Source organism: Oncorhynchus masou, chromosome 26 (assembly GCF_036934945.1).
Source record: "Oncorhynchus masou masou isolate Uvic2021 chromosome 26, UVic_Omas_1.1, whole genome shotgun sequence".
NCBI classification, from domain to species: Eukaryota; Metazoa; Chordata; class Actinopteri; order Salmoniformes; family Salmonidae; genus Oncorhynchus; species Oncorhynchus masou.
Genome location: NC_088237.1, coordinates 9,498,678 through 9,514,176, shown reverse-complemented (window position 1 = coordinate 9,514,176; position 15,499 = coordinate 9,498,678). Strand labels below are relative to the sequence as shown.

The window sequence follows — 15,499 nt, the reverse complement described above, 5'->3', positions numbered from 1 at the left end:
TAACAAGAAATTTGTGGAGTGGTTGAAAAATGAGTTTTAATGACTCCAACCTAAGTGTATGTAAACTTCCAACTTCCACTACCGGTATATACACTACCGTTCAAAAGTTTGGGGTCACTTAGGAATGTCTTGCTCTTCGACCTTCGCCTCTCCTGAGTCCGTATGGGAGTTGCAGCAATGAGACAAGACTATAACTACCAATTGGATACCACGAAATTGGGGAGAAAAAAAAGGGGTAAAAGTACAACAACAACAAAAAATTCAAGGCACACTTAACCAGCATTCTGCAGCGATACGCCATCCCATCTGGTTTGGGCTTTGTGGGACTATCATTTGTTTTTCAACAGGACAATAACCCAATACACCTCCAGGCTGTGTAAGGGCTATTTTACCAAGAAGGACAGTGATGGAGTGCTGCATTAGATGACCTGGCCTCCACAATCCCCCAACCTCAACCAAATTGAGATGGTTTGGGATGAGTCAGACCGCAGAGTGAAGGAAAAGCAGCCAACAAGTGCTTAGCCTATGTGCAAACTCCTTCAAGGCTGTTTGAAAAAATATTCCAGGTGAAGCTGGTTAAGAGAATGCCAAGAGTGTGAAAAGTTGTCATGAAGGCAAAAGGTGGCTATTTGAAGTATCTCAAATATAAAATATGTTTTGATTTGTTAAACACTTTTTTGGTCACTACATGATTCCATATGTTTAATTTAATAGTTTTGATGTCTTCACTATTATTCTACAATGTAGAAAATTGTAAAAAAAATAAAGAAAAACCCTTGAATGAGTAGGTGTTTTTGACCGGTAGTGTAAAACAATATGAGGGATTGGAAGTGATGCAGACAATTACATTGAAGCTACAATCAATCTGCATATTAAAGCATATTAAAGCTGATCTACCAACTATTTCTTTTTTAAAAAGGTACACAGTTGACAGTGCATGTCAGAGCAAAAACCATGCCATGACGTCGAAGGAATTCTCCGTAGAGCTCCGAGACAGGATTGTGGCATAGCACAGATCTGGGGATGGGTCCCCCAAAAAAACTCAGTGTTGAACGTCCCCAAGAACACAGCGGTCTCCATAATTCTTAAATGGAAGAAGTTTGGAACCGCCAAAAATCCTAGAGCTGGCCGCCTGGCCAAAATGAGCAATCGGGGGAGAAAGGCCTTGGTCAGGAAGGTGACCAAGAACCTGATGGCCCCTCTGACAGAGCTCCAGAGTTCCTCTGTGGAGATGAGAGTCCTTCCAGATGGGAGTCCTTCCTGCAGCACTTCACCAATCAGGGTTTTATGGTAGAGTGGCCAGACGGAAGCCACTCCTTAGTAAAAGGCACATGACAGCCTGCTTGGAGTTTGCCAAAAAGCACCTAAAGGACACTCGGACCATGAGAAACAAGATTCTCTAGTCTGATATAACCAAGATTGAACTCTTTGGCCTGAATGCCAAAGAGTTCTGGAGGACACTTGGAGGAAACCTGGCACCATCCCTATGTTGAAGCATGGTGGTGGCAGCATCATGCTGTGGGGATGTTTTTCAGCGGCAGTGACTGGGAGACTAGTCAGGATCGAGGAAAAGATGAACGGAGCAAGGTACAGAGAGATCCTTGATTAGAACCTGCTACAGAGCGCTCAGGACCTCAGACTTGGGCAAAGGTTCATCTTCCAACAGAACAACGACCCTAAACACACAGCCAAGACAATGCAGGAGTGGCTTCGGGACAAGTCTCTGAATGTCCTTGAGTGGCCGAACCAGAGCCCGGACTTGGACCCGATCGAACATCTCTGAAGAGATCTGAAAATAGCAGTGCAGCAGTGCTCCCCATCCAACCTGACAGAGCTTGAGAGTATCTGCAGAGAAGAATGGGAAAAAAATCTCCAAATACAGGTGCGCCAAGCTTGTAGAGTTTAACCCAAGAAGACTTGAGGCTGTAATCACTGCCAAAGGTACTTCAACAAAGTACTATTTAAAATGTGATATTTCCACTTTTTTTTCTAAAAACCTGTTTATGTTTTGTCATTATGGGGTATGGTTGATGCAGATTGATGAGGGGGGAAAAAATGTCATCCATTTTAGAATAAGGCCGTAACGTAACAAAATGTTGAAATAGTCAAAAGGACTGAACAGTTTCCGAATGTACTGTACATATTGAAACAACCAATTCCAAAAGAATCTACCTGCAATAGAGCATACTGGGCAATATGATAATGACGGCCGTAGTTTTAGTTCAACTCTGGATATTAACGCCAACGCTGGGGTTCTTTTACACCACTGAGTGTTAATTGAACCCTTACAGAGTTCATTTAACACCTGAATCAACACTAGAAATGTTACACTGAAAATCAACACTAGGTAACACTGGCCAAGTTGCACGGGGTGTGGGTGTTGTTTTGGAAGGATGGGGTAAAGGAGTGGTCAGGTGTGGCCCTCACCTCGTCGCACGACGTCCCAAAGGAGTGGGTTGGGTCACAGTCACAGGTCTGGCAGCCCTGTCCGCTTCCTATGTTGAACGTATCAGGGGCACAGCGGTCACAGTTCTGGCCAATCACGTTAGGCCGGCAGGGACACTGGCCAGTCTGCAGGTCACAGTGACACTCCCCCGGGGATGGACACGCCTCCGGCGTCGTGCCCACGGAATAACACATACACCCTACAGAGAGAGAAAGACAGTTACACACACACAAACACTACATACATACATACACTGTCTAATTGTACTCACTCCTGCAACTCTGGGTGGCGGCGTTGCCGTAGTAACCCAGCTTGCAGCGCTGGCAGCCATAGCCCTCGGTATGGTGCAGGCATTTGAGGCAGACGCCTGTGCGAGCGTCGCAGGACCCCGGGTCCAGCTGGTCAATGTTGTCGCTACACTGGCAGGGCAGACAGCGCCCGCTGGGCACCTGGGGGTTACCATAGTGTCCTGGGGCACACTCGTCACACCTGGCTCCTATGGAAGGGAAGGAAAGGTCAATTCCCAACTGTTTTCATTTCACACACACACACACACACACACACACACACACACACACACACACACACACACACACACACACACACACACACACTAGATCTGTAAGGAAGCAGAACTGTCCATTGGCTGCAGTATTTAGTATAGCGCAGTCATGGCACAATTGTAAACAGTCGTAAACAGTCGTAAACAGTCGTAAACAGTCGTAAACAGTTACAGGCAGTAGACTAGCTTCCTGTTCCAGTGAGAGAAGTATCTGTGGGGTTTGTCACACACTCACTGTCCTTGTAGTTACTACCTGCCCATTATGACCAAGACCAGAGGGAATTCAGCTAGCTCTGTAATTTCAGAGAAAATGTGAACTAGGACCTGGAGAACAATGTGTGACATGGTGTGTGTGACGTGGCATGTGTGATGTGGTGTGTGTATGATGTGGTGTGTGTGTGTCTATCTATCTAACCTCTGTATCCAGGGCTGCAGACACAGACGAGCTGGTAGTTGTTGGCGGTCTGGTAGCAGCCGTCTGCATACTGGCGTCCGCTCCCCGGCCCATCTGGACACATGCAGGGGCGGCAGTGACCTCCCAAACCCAACACTGGGTCGCCATGGTAACCATCCAGACACCTGTAGGTACGGGGTAAGACATGATGAGAGGCACGGAAAACACTCACATACACACAAACACGGTTGGTACTGAAAGCACGACAGTGAAATATGCAGGTGTGCCCTACACTGTGGTTTGGTGTGCGGTATATTAGCTAGCTATTATTTTTATATGGTATAATTTCACACAGTACCTTTCACACATGTGCCCGGTGGTGGAGGCGCGGCAGCCCTGGCACTCCCCAGTCTGAGGGTGGCAGTAGTCGCTGTTGCCGTTGCACTGGCAGGGCCGGCATTGAGGGAAGCCCCAGTAGCCTGGCAGGCAGTGGGCACACTGACGCCCTGATGCCCCTGGCACACATTCACACTGACCTGTGGCCTCGTGGCAGAAAGCGTTCACAGAACCCACAGGGTTACACTCACAGGCTGGGGAGAGAGGGAGGGAGGGAATAACAGGGAGAGGGGAAGGAGGGGTGGAGGAAAGAGGAAGAAGAGGGGGGAAAGGGATATAAAATACCACACAAGTTGGAATCTCAACCCCAGTCTCCCCCTGACCATTAACCTCTGACCCCATGCTTGTCAGTCACTCACGTCGGCATCCTGAGGGGCTGAACTGGAAGGTGGCGGGGGCACAGCGGTCACAGTTCCTGCCCGCCATGTTGGGCCGACACCGGCACTGCCCGCCTCTGGGGTCGCACACTGCACTGAGCGAGCCCTGGGAGTCACACTGGCACGCTAGAGAGTAAGAGAGAGTAAGAGAGATTATGAGAGAGTATGAAAGAGTATGAGTGAGTGAGTGAGCGAGTGAGTGAGCGGAACGCAGCAATGCGAGTTGTTGTTGCTGTATGAATATTAGGAAAGCTTCAGGAAGAAAATTATTGTTCACTAATGATAAACAGACTCACTGAAAACATGCACTCTCACACACAAACATACAGACTTAACCCCCCCCCTTCCATCGAACCCTACACACACACACACACAAAGCCCCGTTTCCTACCCATAGCCCCCTGGTGTAGCAGGGCAGACACACTGAAGATGTAGTCGTTACAGATGTCCGTCATGGGGCTCTTGATGACGCTCTGGCTGCTCTCCAGACAGCGGTACCTCTGGAACGTATCCCACGCCTCCTCGCCCTGAGAACCCTCAAACAACTCCAGCTCACGTACCCGCGGAATCAACACTAACTAGAGGGAGAAGGGGGGGGGGAGAAGGGAAGGGTAAGTAAGAGATGGATAAAGACAGAGGGCTTGTCGTAGAGATACGACAAGTCTGTTGTTCCACACTACATCGACTGTAACCTGACTACCACAGGGATGTTTTCCACACTGACTCGTGTTTGTGTGTCTGTGTTAGCGGAAACTACAGTTTACCAGACTGTATGGAGCGTGGTTTGCGACTGCTACTTACGGAGTCGATGAGTGTGTAGGGGCTTTGGACGTCACTGAGAGAGGAGTAGAGAGGCAGACTGAGACGCAGGGTGTAGTTCCGTCCCTTGTCCAGACACACAGGCCTCAGGAGCACCACATGTCTGAAACACACACACACACACACACAGAGGAGAGTAAGGTGTACGGTTGGAACGACAATAGAGGTGGTGTGTGTGTGTGTGTAAAGATGTGTATGAAGGTGGAAGTAAGGGTGTATTGTAGGGACTAGGGAGGAGATGGGTGCCACTTGTGTGCCTACCTGGATCCTGGAGGAAGAGACACCGACTGCTGATCTCCTCCTGGTAGCGTGTTTTCACAAGGACTGACTGGCTGCCCCACTCTCATTGAGTACGGACGTATCACTCTGATCTCCACCTGCTCCCACTGCTCAGGCAACTACAGCAACACACACGCAATATCACACATTGCAGACGGTAGAGAAAACTGCGTGTAAGCATGTGTGTGTTCGCGTGTTCTCTGTGTGTTTGCATGTTCGTATACGTGTGTGTGTGTGTGTGTGTGTGTGTGCACATGTGTACTTGTGGTTCATAGCGGATCAGCATGTCGTAGTCCATGGAGTCAGGTAGGTTGTTGATGTGGAACTCCAGGTGGGCTCCCTCAGGTACGTTGACAAACCCTGCCCCTGTCCAGGTAGGACTACGGTTCAGAGGATAGGGCCTGGGAACCACCGTCACACCCTGAGAGAGAGAGAGAGAGATACGACCGATTTAAAAAAGACTGAGACAGAGAGATCGAAAAAGAGAGGTCAACACACACACACACACACAGACACTCACAGGGCCGTGCTTGGCGTCCTCGGCCTCGTAGGTGTAGTGGTCCAGGGCTATGAAGTAGTATCCTGACTCCAGCTGGTCACAACGCCTCCCATACATGTGTTCTCGACACTGACACTGGCCTGATATCGGAGAACAACTAGAGATGGAGGGAGAGAGAGGGGGAGGAAGAGAGAGGGGGCAACAGAGAGAGAGATAAATAGGGAGAGCAACAGAATGAGAAACTGATTGTTAGTAAATATCCAATATCTACAGATACATTTCTGCAACAATGCACTTCGGGCGAGGTGGAATTAGGAAGAGTAATTGTGCTGGGAATGGATCATACGAGTAGAGACATGATGCGATTGGTTAAAACGTACTCATTGTTGACGGCTCCGCCCTGGTCGCAGTCACATGGTCTACAGCCGTCCATGTCATTGCTCAGCCCCCAGTGACGAGGCTGCAGGAACAAATTAATAGAGATATAAACACACACACACACACACAAACAGTGATGGGGTCGGTAAGTCCCTCACCAGACACTGGTCACAGTTCCTGCCGGTGACAAGGCGTTTGCAGAAGCAGTTTCCTGTGTCCATGTCACATGGGCTTCCTCCAGGTAGCGTGCCCAGAGGGTTACAGGTACACTCTGCCAAAGACACACGTCACATAAACAATGAGAGACAAAAAGATAGGTGTGTGTGTGTGTGTGTGTGTGTGTGTTAGACTCACGCAGGCAGCCGTTTTGGCCCTGTCCCAGGCCGTAGTGTCCCTGTCTACAGTGGTCGCAGCGCTCTCCCTCCACACTGGTCTTACAGCGACACTGTCCTGCTATCAGACCAGCAGACACGTCTGTCCTGTCGTCACACACACCACCCTGCAGGGAGCCCGCCGGGTCACAGCTACACGCTACAGACAGAGGGAGAGGGAGGGAGGTGAGTGAGAGGAAAAAGACAGGAAGGAATGCGAGGGGACAGGGAGGGTGGGAGGGAGAGTGATGAGGGAGTTGAAGGAGGCCGAAAGAGTTTGGGGAGGGTATTGGAGACGAAGGAGAGCGAGAAAAGAGGACAGAGACTGACAATACATTCAGACTTTTAAGTTCAGACAGAGATCAAAGGGAGAGTTGAGAGTTGAAACTTGACAGGTCAGTGGTCAAAGGTGAGGCCAGCAAACTCCTGGCCCTTGTCATAGGTCACAGACAGACGGTGACGTACGTTCACAGATGTTGGGGTCTCTCAGGTGTCTTTCGGGGTGCTGGTAGTAGAAGGGTCTGCACTGCTCACACTGACGCCCCGTGGTCTTGTGTTGACACTCATCACACACTCCTCCACTCACATTCCCCGTAGACAGATACACAGCCATGTCAAAGTGACATGACCTGGAGTGGTGGTTACACTCGCACACTGGGATAAGGAGAGAGAGACAGAGAGGGAGAGAGAGAGTGAGAGAGATAGAGATGGACGGGGAGAGGGACCAGAGAGAGAGAGAGAGAGAGAGAGAAAGAGAGAATATTTTGTTTAAACATATTTTGCACTTCAAAAGACACTATCAACAGGATGGAATGAGGGAGATTCCTGTTGAATCGTTTGATATATCTGGAACGGAATGATCCAGACTGTATATATCTGGCACAGTGTGATCAGTGTAAGTGTCTCACTCTTGCAGGCATTGGTGTTGTGTCCCTCTGCAGGCCTCCAGGGCAGGTCATTGTAGAAGTCCTTACAGTGCTCACAGTTCAGACCCTCTGTGTTGTGGTTACACATGCAGTGACCATGGACCTGGATACACACACGCACACACACAGAGAGAGAGAAACACTCGTGTTAGAGGCGCAGGCACCGAAGACTAGAGAAAAGTAACTTGAGTCATCTCCCTCTTAATGGTCACGCAACCTATCAGGAGAACGTGTGTGTGTTGTATCGTCGTGTTGTGTGTGTGTGTGTGTGTGTGCGCCTGTTTCACTAACCATGCCCTCTGTGCCTACATGTATCCCATCGACAGGGGCACACTTGGAGGCATGTCCGTAGCAGAAGCAGTTGCCGCGGACGACCATGTCGAAGAGGGCATAATAGTATTTCTCTGTGACCTCGTCTCTGGAGTCCAGCAGGTTGTCACCCAGTGTGTGGAGCTTACTAAACTGGACACGCAGGTTAGTGATCTTCAGCATGTCTACACACACACAATCAGAATAAAGGCAGACTTATTACCAGTCCTAATGTAACGGCCCATCGAAAACAGTAGTTATAGGAATGTTTCTATAGGTTACTGTGTCTTTATATATTAGGTTCTGGATCTTCTCCAAGCTCATCTCTACGACCTCTGACCCTAAAGATGTGGGATCCTTCTTTTGAAGGCTCCCTACACACACAGTCACCACATACTTAACATGAGGGGCCCTCTGTGTAAGTGTGTGTGTGTGAGTTTGGGTATGAATGAGGCGCTAAAGTGTGTGTGTGTGTGTGTGTGTGTGTGTGTGTGTGTGTGTGTGTGTGTGTGTGTGTGTGTGTGTGTAGCTTCTACATGTGAAATTCCATAAGAGGTGCCAGGATAACCTGACCTCTAACTCCTGCCCTGCTGTGTTGTCTTGACTATCGTCACTACTCAGACTTTGGTTTTTACACTTAGAAAATGATTTGTTGCAGTACTAACTGGATCGTATGTAGCAATTGAGATATGCCACCTCTGGCCCGGTGTTGCACTGTAGTTACTTACTCTGTATCCTGGGACTGTAAGGGTCTTCAATCTCAAACGCTGGGTCCAGCACCCTGAATATCACCTGATAGAGAGGGGTAGAGAGGGACAGAGATTGTAAAAATGTATGTTTCCTAGGTTGTAATTCAATGAGAGACTAACTGAAGCATTATGGAGCCACATCTTCTACCCCCTCTCTTGCAAAAGCTCAAAGGCCAGACAGATGCACACCTCTCCCTCTGCGGATGGCTCTATGTCAGAGTAGCGGGAGTCACAGATGATGTCGTCCACTTTGACCATGGGTCCCACGGATATCCCAGGGAAGGCGGACTCACAGTCGTAGCTATAGTAACGGTACACCTGCCACTTCTTCCCAAAATCCATGGAACGCTCAATCACCATGGTAGCCGGACGGAACGTCTACCAATCAAAGAGATCATTCCAATTCGTAAACACAGAAATACAACAAATATAAAAGGAATAGATTCTTGACCACGTGACCCGAACAGGGAAAACTCTGTGTCCTAATATTAGAACACAGAAAGAAAAAGAGTGAATGAGAACAAGAATGAAAGTGTCCAGACCAGATCAGACACACGTGGAGGTTCTAAAGGAAGCTGAGTAGGCTCAATACAGCAGTACAGAGTATAGTGTTTTACAGCAGCCCTCTCTACCATCCATCTCAAGAGACTAGGGACATTCTCCACATACCTCGAACACAGTGAGTGTGTGCGTGTGTGTTTGTGTGTGGCCACCTTAAAGGTCATGATGAGATGTGTGAAGTGGAACTCAGCTTCCAGGTTCAGTTGAATGGTCACATTCTCCACACCTGCAGCACAGGGAAACAAACACGCAACACACACACTGAGAAAGACATCCCATGACAGACATATCCTGCTTTATGTCAGGAGTTACAGACCCATAAAAACACATTAGTGAGTCTGCCAAAATCTCTGCTAACACACACACACACACACACACACAGGACATTTGACCATGTCGATTGGTCTTTCTACCACACACGTGACGAATTGATCTGTTGCCGTGGTAACATGTGCGTAGTGGGATCGCATAGGGACTAATGCAGCGGGATAAGGAAATCCCAACCCCTGCTTTTCCGTGTTTCGTCCTTCCTGGTATTCCCAGACCATCTGGGCATCCGGCTGCAGCTCCTTCCATGACTCAACAATGGACACTTTATCCTCCACATCTGTCAGAAGACTCAGCAATGAATAAACAAACCCACTGTGTGTGTGTGTGTGTGTGTGTGTGTGTGTGTGTGTGTGTGTGTGTGTCTGTGTGTGTGTGGTGTTCGTGCATGCATGGGATATGTGAGTGTGTGCTAGTGTTACGACTGTGTGTGTGTGTGTGTGTGCGGGAGGGAAAGCCAGTCCAGTTCCCATGCTCTCAGACAAGAATACCTCAGTCTCTCATTATGTTGCCCAGTTGCAAGTGTGTGTGCGAGAGAGTGTGTGTGCATGTGTGTATTACAGGGAACAATGCGGCCATGTCGTGTCAGCAGTGTTGATATACAGCTGTTTCTAAAACCTGTTCACTTGAGCATACCTGTATATCCTCTGCCCTGAAGCCTGCTCTGATTGGCTGAGCTGTGTTGCTCTGTGATCTGCTCTATTCACCGTACCGCCCCCTGTTCCCATGAGAACACATTTAGCACACACTGACCATTCTCTCACAGCTGGACTTCAACTTGACACACACACGCATTTGTTTTACTATCATTGTGGGGACCAAGCAATTGATTCCCATTCAAAATCCTATTTTCCCTAAACATATTTGTTTATTTGGATTCCCATTAGCTTTTACAGAAACAGCAGCTACTCTTCCTGGGTTCTACAAAAAAAAAAAAAACATTACAAATAACAAAACACTGATACACAAGGTCACTAACACAATTTTAAATAAAACGATATTCAAACAATACAACACATAAATCATAGAAACAATACAACTAAAAAAAGGGATGTGTGTGTTAGTGTGTGTATGTTTGTCCCCTCAGTTCCATGAGTTGTTGTTTAATCCATTTTTTAAAGATCATTTTGCTGTTTGCTTTAGTAATTGGAGACGGAAGGGAGTTCCATGCGATCATGGCTCAGAATAAAACTGTGTGTTGCCGTCAATTTGTTTTGGACTTGGGACCTGTGAAGAGCCCCCTGGTGGCATTGTCTTGTGGGGTATGCACCTGTACATAGCCCATCTGTAAATAGCCCATCCAACTACCTCATCCCCATACTGTTATTTGTATCTTTATTTTGCTCCTTTGCACCCCAGTATCTCTACTTGCGCACTCATCTTCTGCACATCTATCACTCCAGTGTTTAATTGCTACATTGTAATTATTTCGCCACTATGGCCTATTTATTGTCTTACCTCCTTTACCCTACTTCATTTGCACACACTGTATATAGAATTTTTCAATTGTATTATTGACCGTATGTTTGTTTATTCCATGTGTAACTCTGTTGTTTGTGTCGCAGTTGTAAATGAGAACTTGTTCTCAACTAACCTACCCGGTTAAATAAAAGGTTAAATAAAAAATTAAAGAATGTATGGGTGTCTGAGCCGAATGTTATTTGATTATGGAGACAATCTGGAATTTGTGTCACAGTAATATTTCTTGTAAAAACTAGGAGAGAAGCAGAGAATCTCTCATCAACACTGAACCAGGAAAGACTGCAATGCATGTTGTTGACGCTAGTTCTGTACGCGCAGTTAAGGGCAAGGCTGCTGCATTGTTTTGAGCCAGCCACAGCTTTGTTAGGTCTTTCTTTGCTGCACTTGACCATATTACCGGACAGTAATCAAGATGGGACAAGACCAGAGCCTGAACAACTACTACAATTGATTTATGTCAAAAAACACAGAACATCTTTTAATAACAGACATACCTCTCCCCATCTTCACCCCATCTTTGTCAATTTGACTTGACCATGATAAATGACCATCCGATGTTATACCTAGGAGGTTAGCTTTCTCAACTTGCTCAATAGTCACACCCTTTATGTACAACTCCAGTTAAGGTGTAGGTCTTAGAGAATGTTTTGAACCAAATACAATGCTTTTAGTTGTCGTCACGCCCTGATCTGTTTCACCTGTCCTTGTGCTTGTCTCCACCCCCTCCTGGTGTCGCCCATCTTCCTAATTATCCCCTGTGTTCTCTGTCTGTTTGTTGCCAGTTCGTCTTGTTCGTTCAAGTTTTCCAGCATTTTTCCTGTCAGCGCCTATCGCATCCCATCCTCTCTTTGCTAGTCCTCCCGGTTTTTACCTTTGCCTGTTCTAACCCTGTACCTGCCCATCTGACCTCTCTGCCTGACCCTGAGCCTGCCTGCTGTCCTGTACCTTTGCTCCACCTCTGGATTACTGCACCCTGCCTGTCCCTGACCCCGAGTCCGCTTGCTGTCCTTTTCCTTACCCTGGATGTTTGACCCCTGCCTGTCTTGACCTGTCTTTGCCTGCCCCTGTTGCTAAAATACAATAAACAGTGTTACTTTGACAGTCTGCATCTGGGTTTTATCTTGATCTCTGATAGTTTTAGATGTATTTAAGACCCGTTTATTATTAAAAATCACCAATCTGACACTGACTAACTCATCTAAGGAATTTGCTAAGTGGGTTTCAGAGATGATAGCAAGTTACTGAGTGTACAAAACATTAGGAATGCCTGCTCCTTACAAGACAGACTGACTGAGTGAATCCAGGTGAAGGCTATGATCCCTTATTGATGTCAATTTTTAAATCCACTTCAAATCAGTGTCGATGAAGGGGAGACAACAGATTAAAGAATGATTTTAAAGCCTTGAGACAATTGAGACATGGATTGTGTATGTATGCCATTCAGAGGGTGAATTGGCAAGACAAAATATTTAAGTGCCTTTGAATGGGGTATGGTAGTAGGTGCGAGCGCATCGGTTTGAATGTGTCAAGAACTGAAATGCTGCTGGGTTTTTCACACTCAACAGTTTCCCGTGTGTGTTAAGAATGGTCCCCCCACCCAAAGGACATCCAGCCAACTTGACACAACTGTGGGAAGCATTGGAGTCAACACGGGCCAGCATCCCTGTGGAACGCTTTCAACACAGTGTAGCGTCGTGAATTAAAGCTGTTTTGAGGGCAAAACGTTGTGCAACTCAATATTAGGATGGTGTTACTAATGTTTTGTAAACTCAGCGTATATAAATATGGGCTATTCTAAGGCATCTCCTTGGTAGCTTATCGGAGTAAAACTATATATATTTGCATGCGTGTGTGTGTGTGTGATGTTGGGCTGAAGCTACTGGCTCTGAGACTTGGCTCTCTCGTTCCTCCCAGTCTTTTGGGAGGGACGTTGGACAATGAGCCTGTTGTAGGAGATGTAAGCAATGTTCCCATGCTCTCTGGCAGCTTTCATAACTGGGATAAGTTCTTTTTCTGACTCTGGTGCACAGCTTCAGAGAAGTCCTCTTTGAAGAAGATTCCTCAATGTTCTTGGCTCTCTCCAGAACAGCCATCTTGTCCTTAAACCTCAGGAACTCGACCACTATCGGTCTGGGTCTGTCACCTGGGCCGGGTTACATGCTTTCCAGACCTGTGGGCTTCGCTCCACCTCAATCTCCGCATGATCCATCTGCTGCTTTTCAGTGATCATTTTTCATACTTTTCAGACTCGGCCCAGTTATCATGTGAAGACTCTGGTATGCCGTCCACAACAACGGTATTCCTCCTGGATTGTCCCCCTGAATAGTCCGTTTTCCCAGTCATTGTTAATAAGGATTCATGCCAATGTCATCTCGAGAGGACTTTGTTTGTCGTCATCTTGCTGCATGTGTCTTTCAGGACATACACCTCTCCCTTGGAGAACTGCAAACTGTTCTTATATTTCTGGACCTCTCCATTAGTATCTGGACTAAGCTCTTAAAAGCTATTTTCCTGTTGTTCTAACAACTGCTTGTAAAAATCATTTTTGTTCATTTAAAAGATCAATCACTTGTGATAGAGAAACACTGTCCTCTCCATACCTTCCAACTTTGGCTTTGGATGCCAGGGTAGCAATGTTGGACAACGCTGGTACTCCACGCAGTTCCAGACAAGGCCGATCTCAGGGCAGATTTAAACAGAAACAACCACCAGAGATTTAGACGGCCACAATCCGCAGTCCCAGCCACAAGGGCTAACCACATTGCGGACTGTGTTCAAGCTGTCAAGGAAATCTTGCTATGCCAAGCAGCTCTTCAAACTTTAGGTTGGCAGGATCTCTGGAAAGATATAGTGGTCCCAGAAACTGAGGCTAACCTCGTCACGGGATCCAAATTCAAAGAGGTAGCTAGTAACCAAACTTTTTCAATAGAACACTTTTTCAGAGACTTCCAAAGCAACAAACCGAGCTCTCCCTCGTTCCGCCCTCGTTCCATGTTCAATATGTGATGTCCATACCCTAACTGTAACCCTAAACCTAACCCTTGTGGGGACCGGTGAAATGTCCCCACTTGTCTGAATGTTCCTTAATTTACTAGTAAAACCAAAAACATGCGCACACACACACAGACACCCACCCACACACACATTCTCACCATTCTCAGACTGCCACCAGGTCTTGAGGCGGTTGGGGGCAAAGGTGGTGACCAAGTTTTCGATGCTGTGGCTGGTCGTGTGGTTCAGCCTCTCATCATACATCTCCCTGGAGTCACACACAAAACACTTCTTCTCCTCCTACAGAGGAGATAGGGAAGAGAGAGAGAAAATGTCTCAGTACTGTGAAGAACATGATCATTCACCTCTGATTATAGACCAAGAGTACATATGTTACCACTCAGTCTGTCATCACCATTGTCTGTGCGTGTGTGTATATCCTGTAGTGTAGATAGAGAGTAGAATAAACTAGGTTCACTACCCCTCTCAGCAGCAGGTTTGTCTGCTCTCCAGATGGTTTGGCCTACACACACGGATTCTGAATTCTGTCTTCCACACACACACATATCCTACTCTCTGCACTGTATCTTCCCAACATGTGTGTGAGTGAAGATTTCACAACCTCTCGGTGTGACTTTCACAACATTCTAATTTTAATCAAGCGGTTGTTGTCTAATCTATCTGCATACTCAAGTTTTTACTGTGTTGAAATGTGACCAACTGCTGGTCCAGCTCCCACTCCCCTGTAGGCAAAGACTGCTCCCAGATTATTTGGCACTAGACCCTCAGGGGGGGCACTTCTCCTCATCCCCCGTTCTCCGCCTCGTTACGATGACTCATCCTAGAATGTTCCAATGTTTCGTTAATCGTTCCACAGCCCATAACCACCCCCTTCACATTCTGAAATAACAGAATACTCCTGGTCACGCTCTCTCCCCGTTATAAGCACACAGGGCGGTGACTGTGTGGCACACAATGCTTATTGTGGAGGGAAATACCAAGACTCCTACGCAGCACAATTCCATAGAGTCTCTCTCGTACACTCAAATTGCCAAAACATCACACTGTACTACACCATTACATTATTTTTTGCAACACAATTAAGTGTTTATCATGTACAGTACCAGTCAGAAGTTTGGACACACCTACACATTCAAGGATTTCTTTATTTTTACTATTTTCTACATTGTACAATAAGAGTGAAGACAAACTATGTAATGGAATCATGCAGAAACTAAAAAAAAAGGATTAAACAAATCAAAATATATTTTATATTTGAGATTCTTCAAAGTAGCTACCCTTTGCCATGATTTCTAGGTTAAATGACCTGAAATGAAATAGACCGAGAACAGAGCTACAATGTTACTTTTGTACCTGCCAGCGGGGCAGGAGTAACACAGCCTTGGAACAGAAGTAACAGCGGGCGAGAAGTGCACAATATCGGTCTCATCTCCATGCTACTGGTTTGTAATGCTCGTTACTTACAACAAATGTACCATCAGCCATAATTTCATGTTTGTGTCAATTTGAATAATTAATGCTATAGGTTCGAAATGTATGAAAATGAACCATGCGTCAACATCGCAATGCAACAACATTATTTTGCCTAAAATGGATCACAAAATAGCATTCT

General features: G+C 46.7%; 1 protein-coding gene across 1 annotated transcript in view; it reads right to left on the bottom strand.

The window, feature by feature from the left end:
• The window catches only part of LOC135514757 (laminin subunit beta-1-like), a 33,968-nt gene that overhangs the window by 14,574 nt on the left and 3,895 nt on the right, over positions 1–15,499 (bottom strand). The window contains exons 3-22 of the mRNA XM_064938323.1: positions 14,028–14,166; positions 9,219–9,292; positions 8,695–8,883; positions 8,485–8,548; positions 7,739–7,941; positions 7,430–7,550; positions 6,987–7,175; positions 6,505–6,681; positions 6,309–6,421; positions 6,153–6,232; positions 5,794–5,929; positions 5,536–5,694; positions 5,256–5,392; positions 4,977–5,097; positions 4,567–4,753; positions 4,158–4,301; positions 3,761–3,992; positions 3,424–3,587; positions 2,718–2,942; positions 2,428–2,645 (exon numbers count right to left, since the gene is read on the bottom strand). Of these exons, the coding sequence (XP_064794395.1) occupies positions 2,428–2,645; positions 2,718–2,942; positions 3,424–3,587; positions 3,761–3,992; positions 4,158–4,301; positions 4,567–4,753; positions 4,977–5,097; positions 5,256–5,392; positions 5,536–5,694; positions 5,794–5,929; positions 6,153–6,232; positions 6,309–6,421; positions 6,505–6,681; positions 6,987–7,175; positions 7,430–7,550; positions 7,739–7,941; positions 8,485–8,548; positions 8,695–8,883; positions 9,219–9,292; positions 14,028–14,166 (3,072 nt within the window). The remainder of the gene's footprint in view (positions 1–2,427; positions 2,646–2,717; positions 2,943–3,423; positions 3,588–3,760; positions 3,993–4,157; positions 4,302–4,566; positions 4,754–4,976; positions 5,098–5,255; positions 5,393–5,535; positions 5,695–5,793; positions 5,930–6,152; positions 6,233–6,308; positions 6,422–6,504; positions 6,682–6,986; positions 7,176–7,429; positions 7,551–7,738; positions 7,942–8,484; positions 8,549–8,694; positions 8,884–9,218; positions 9,293–14,027; positions 14,167–15,499) is intronic.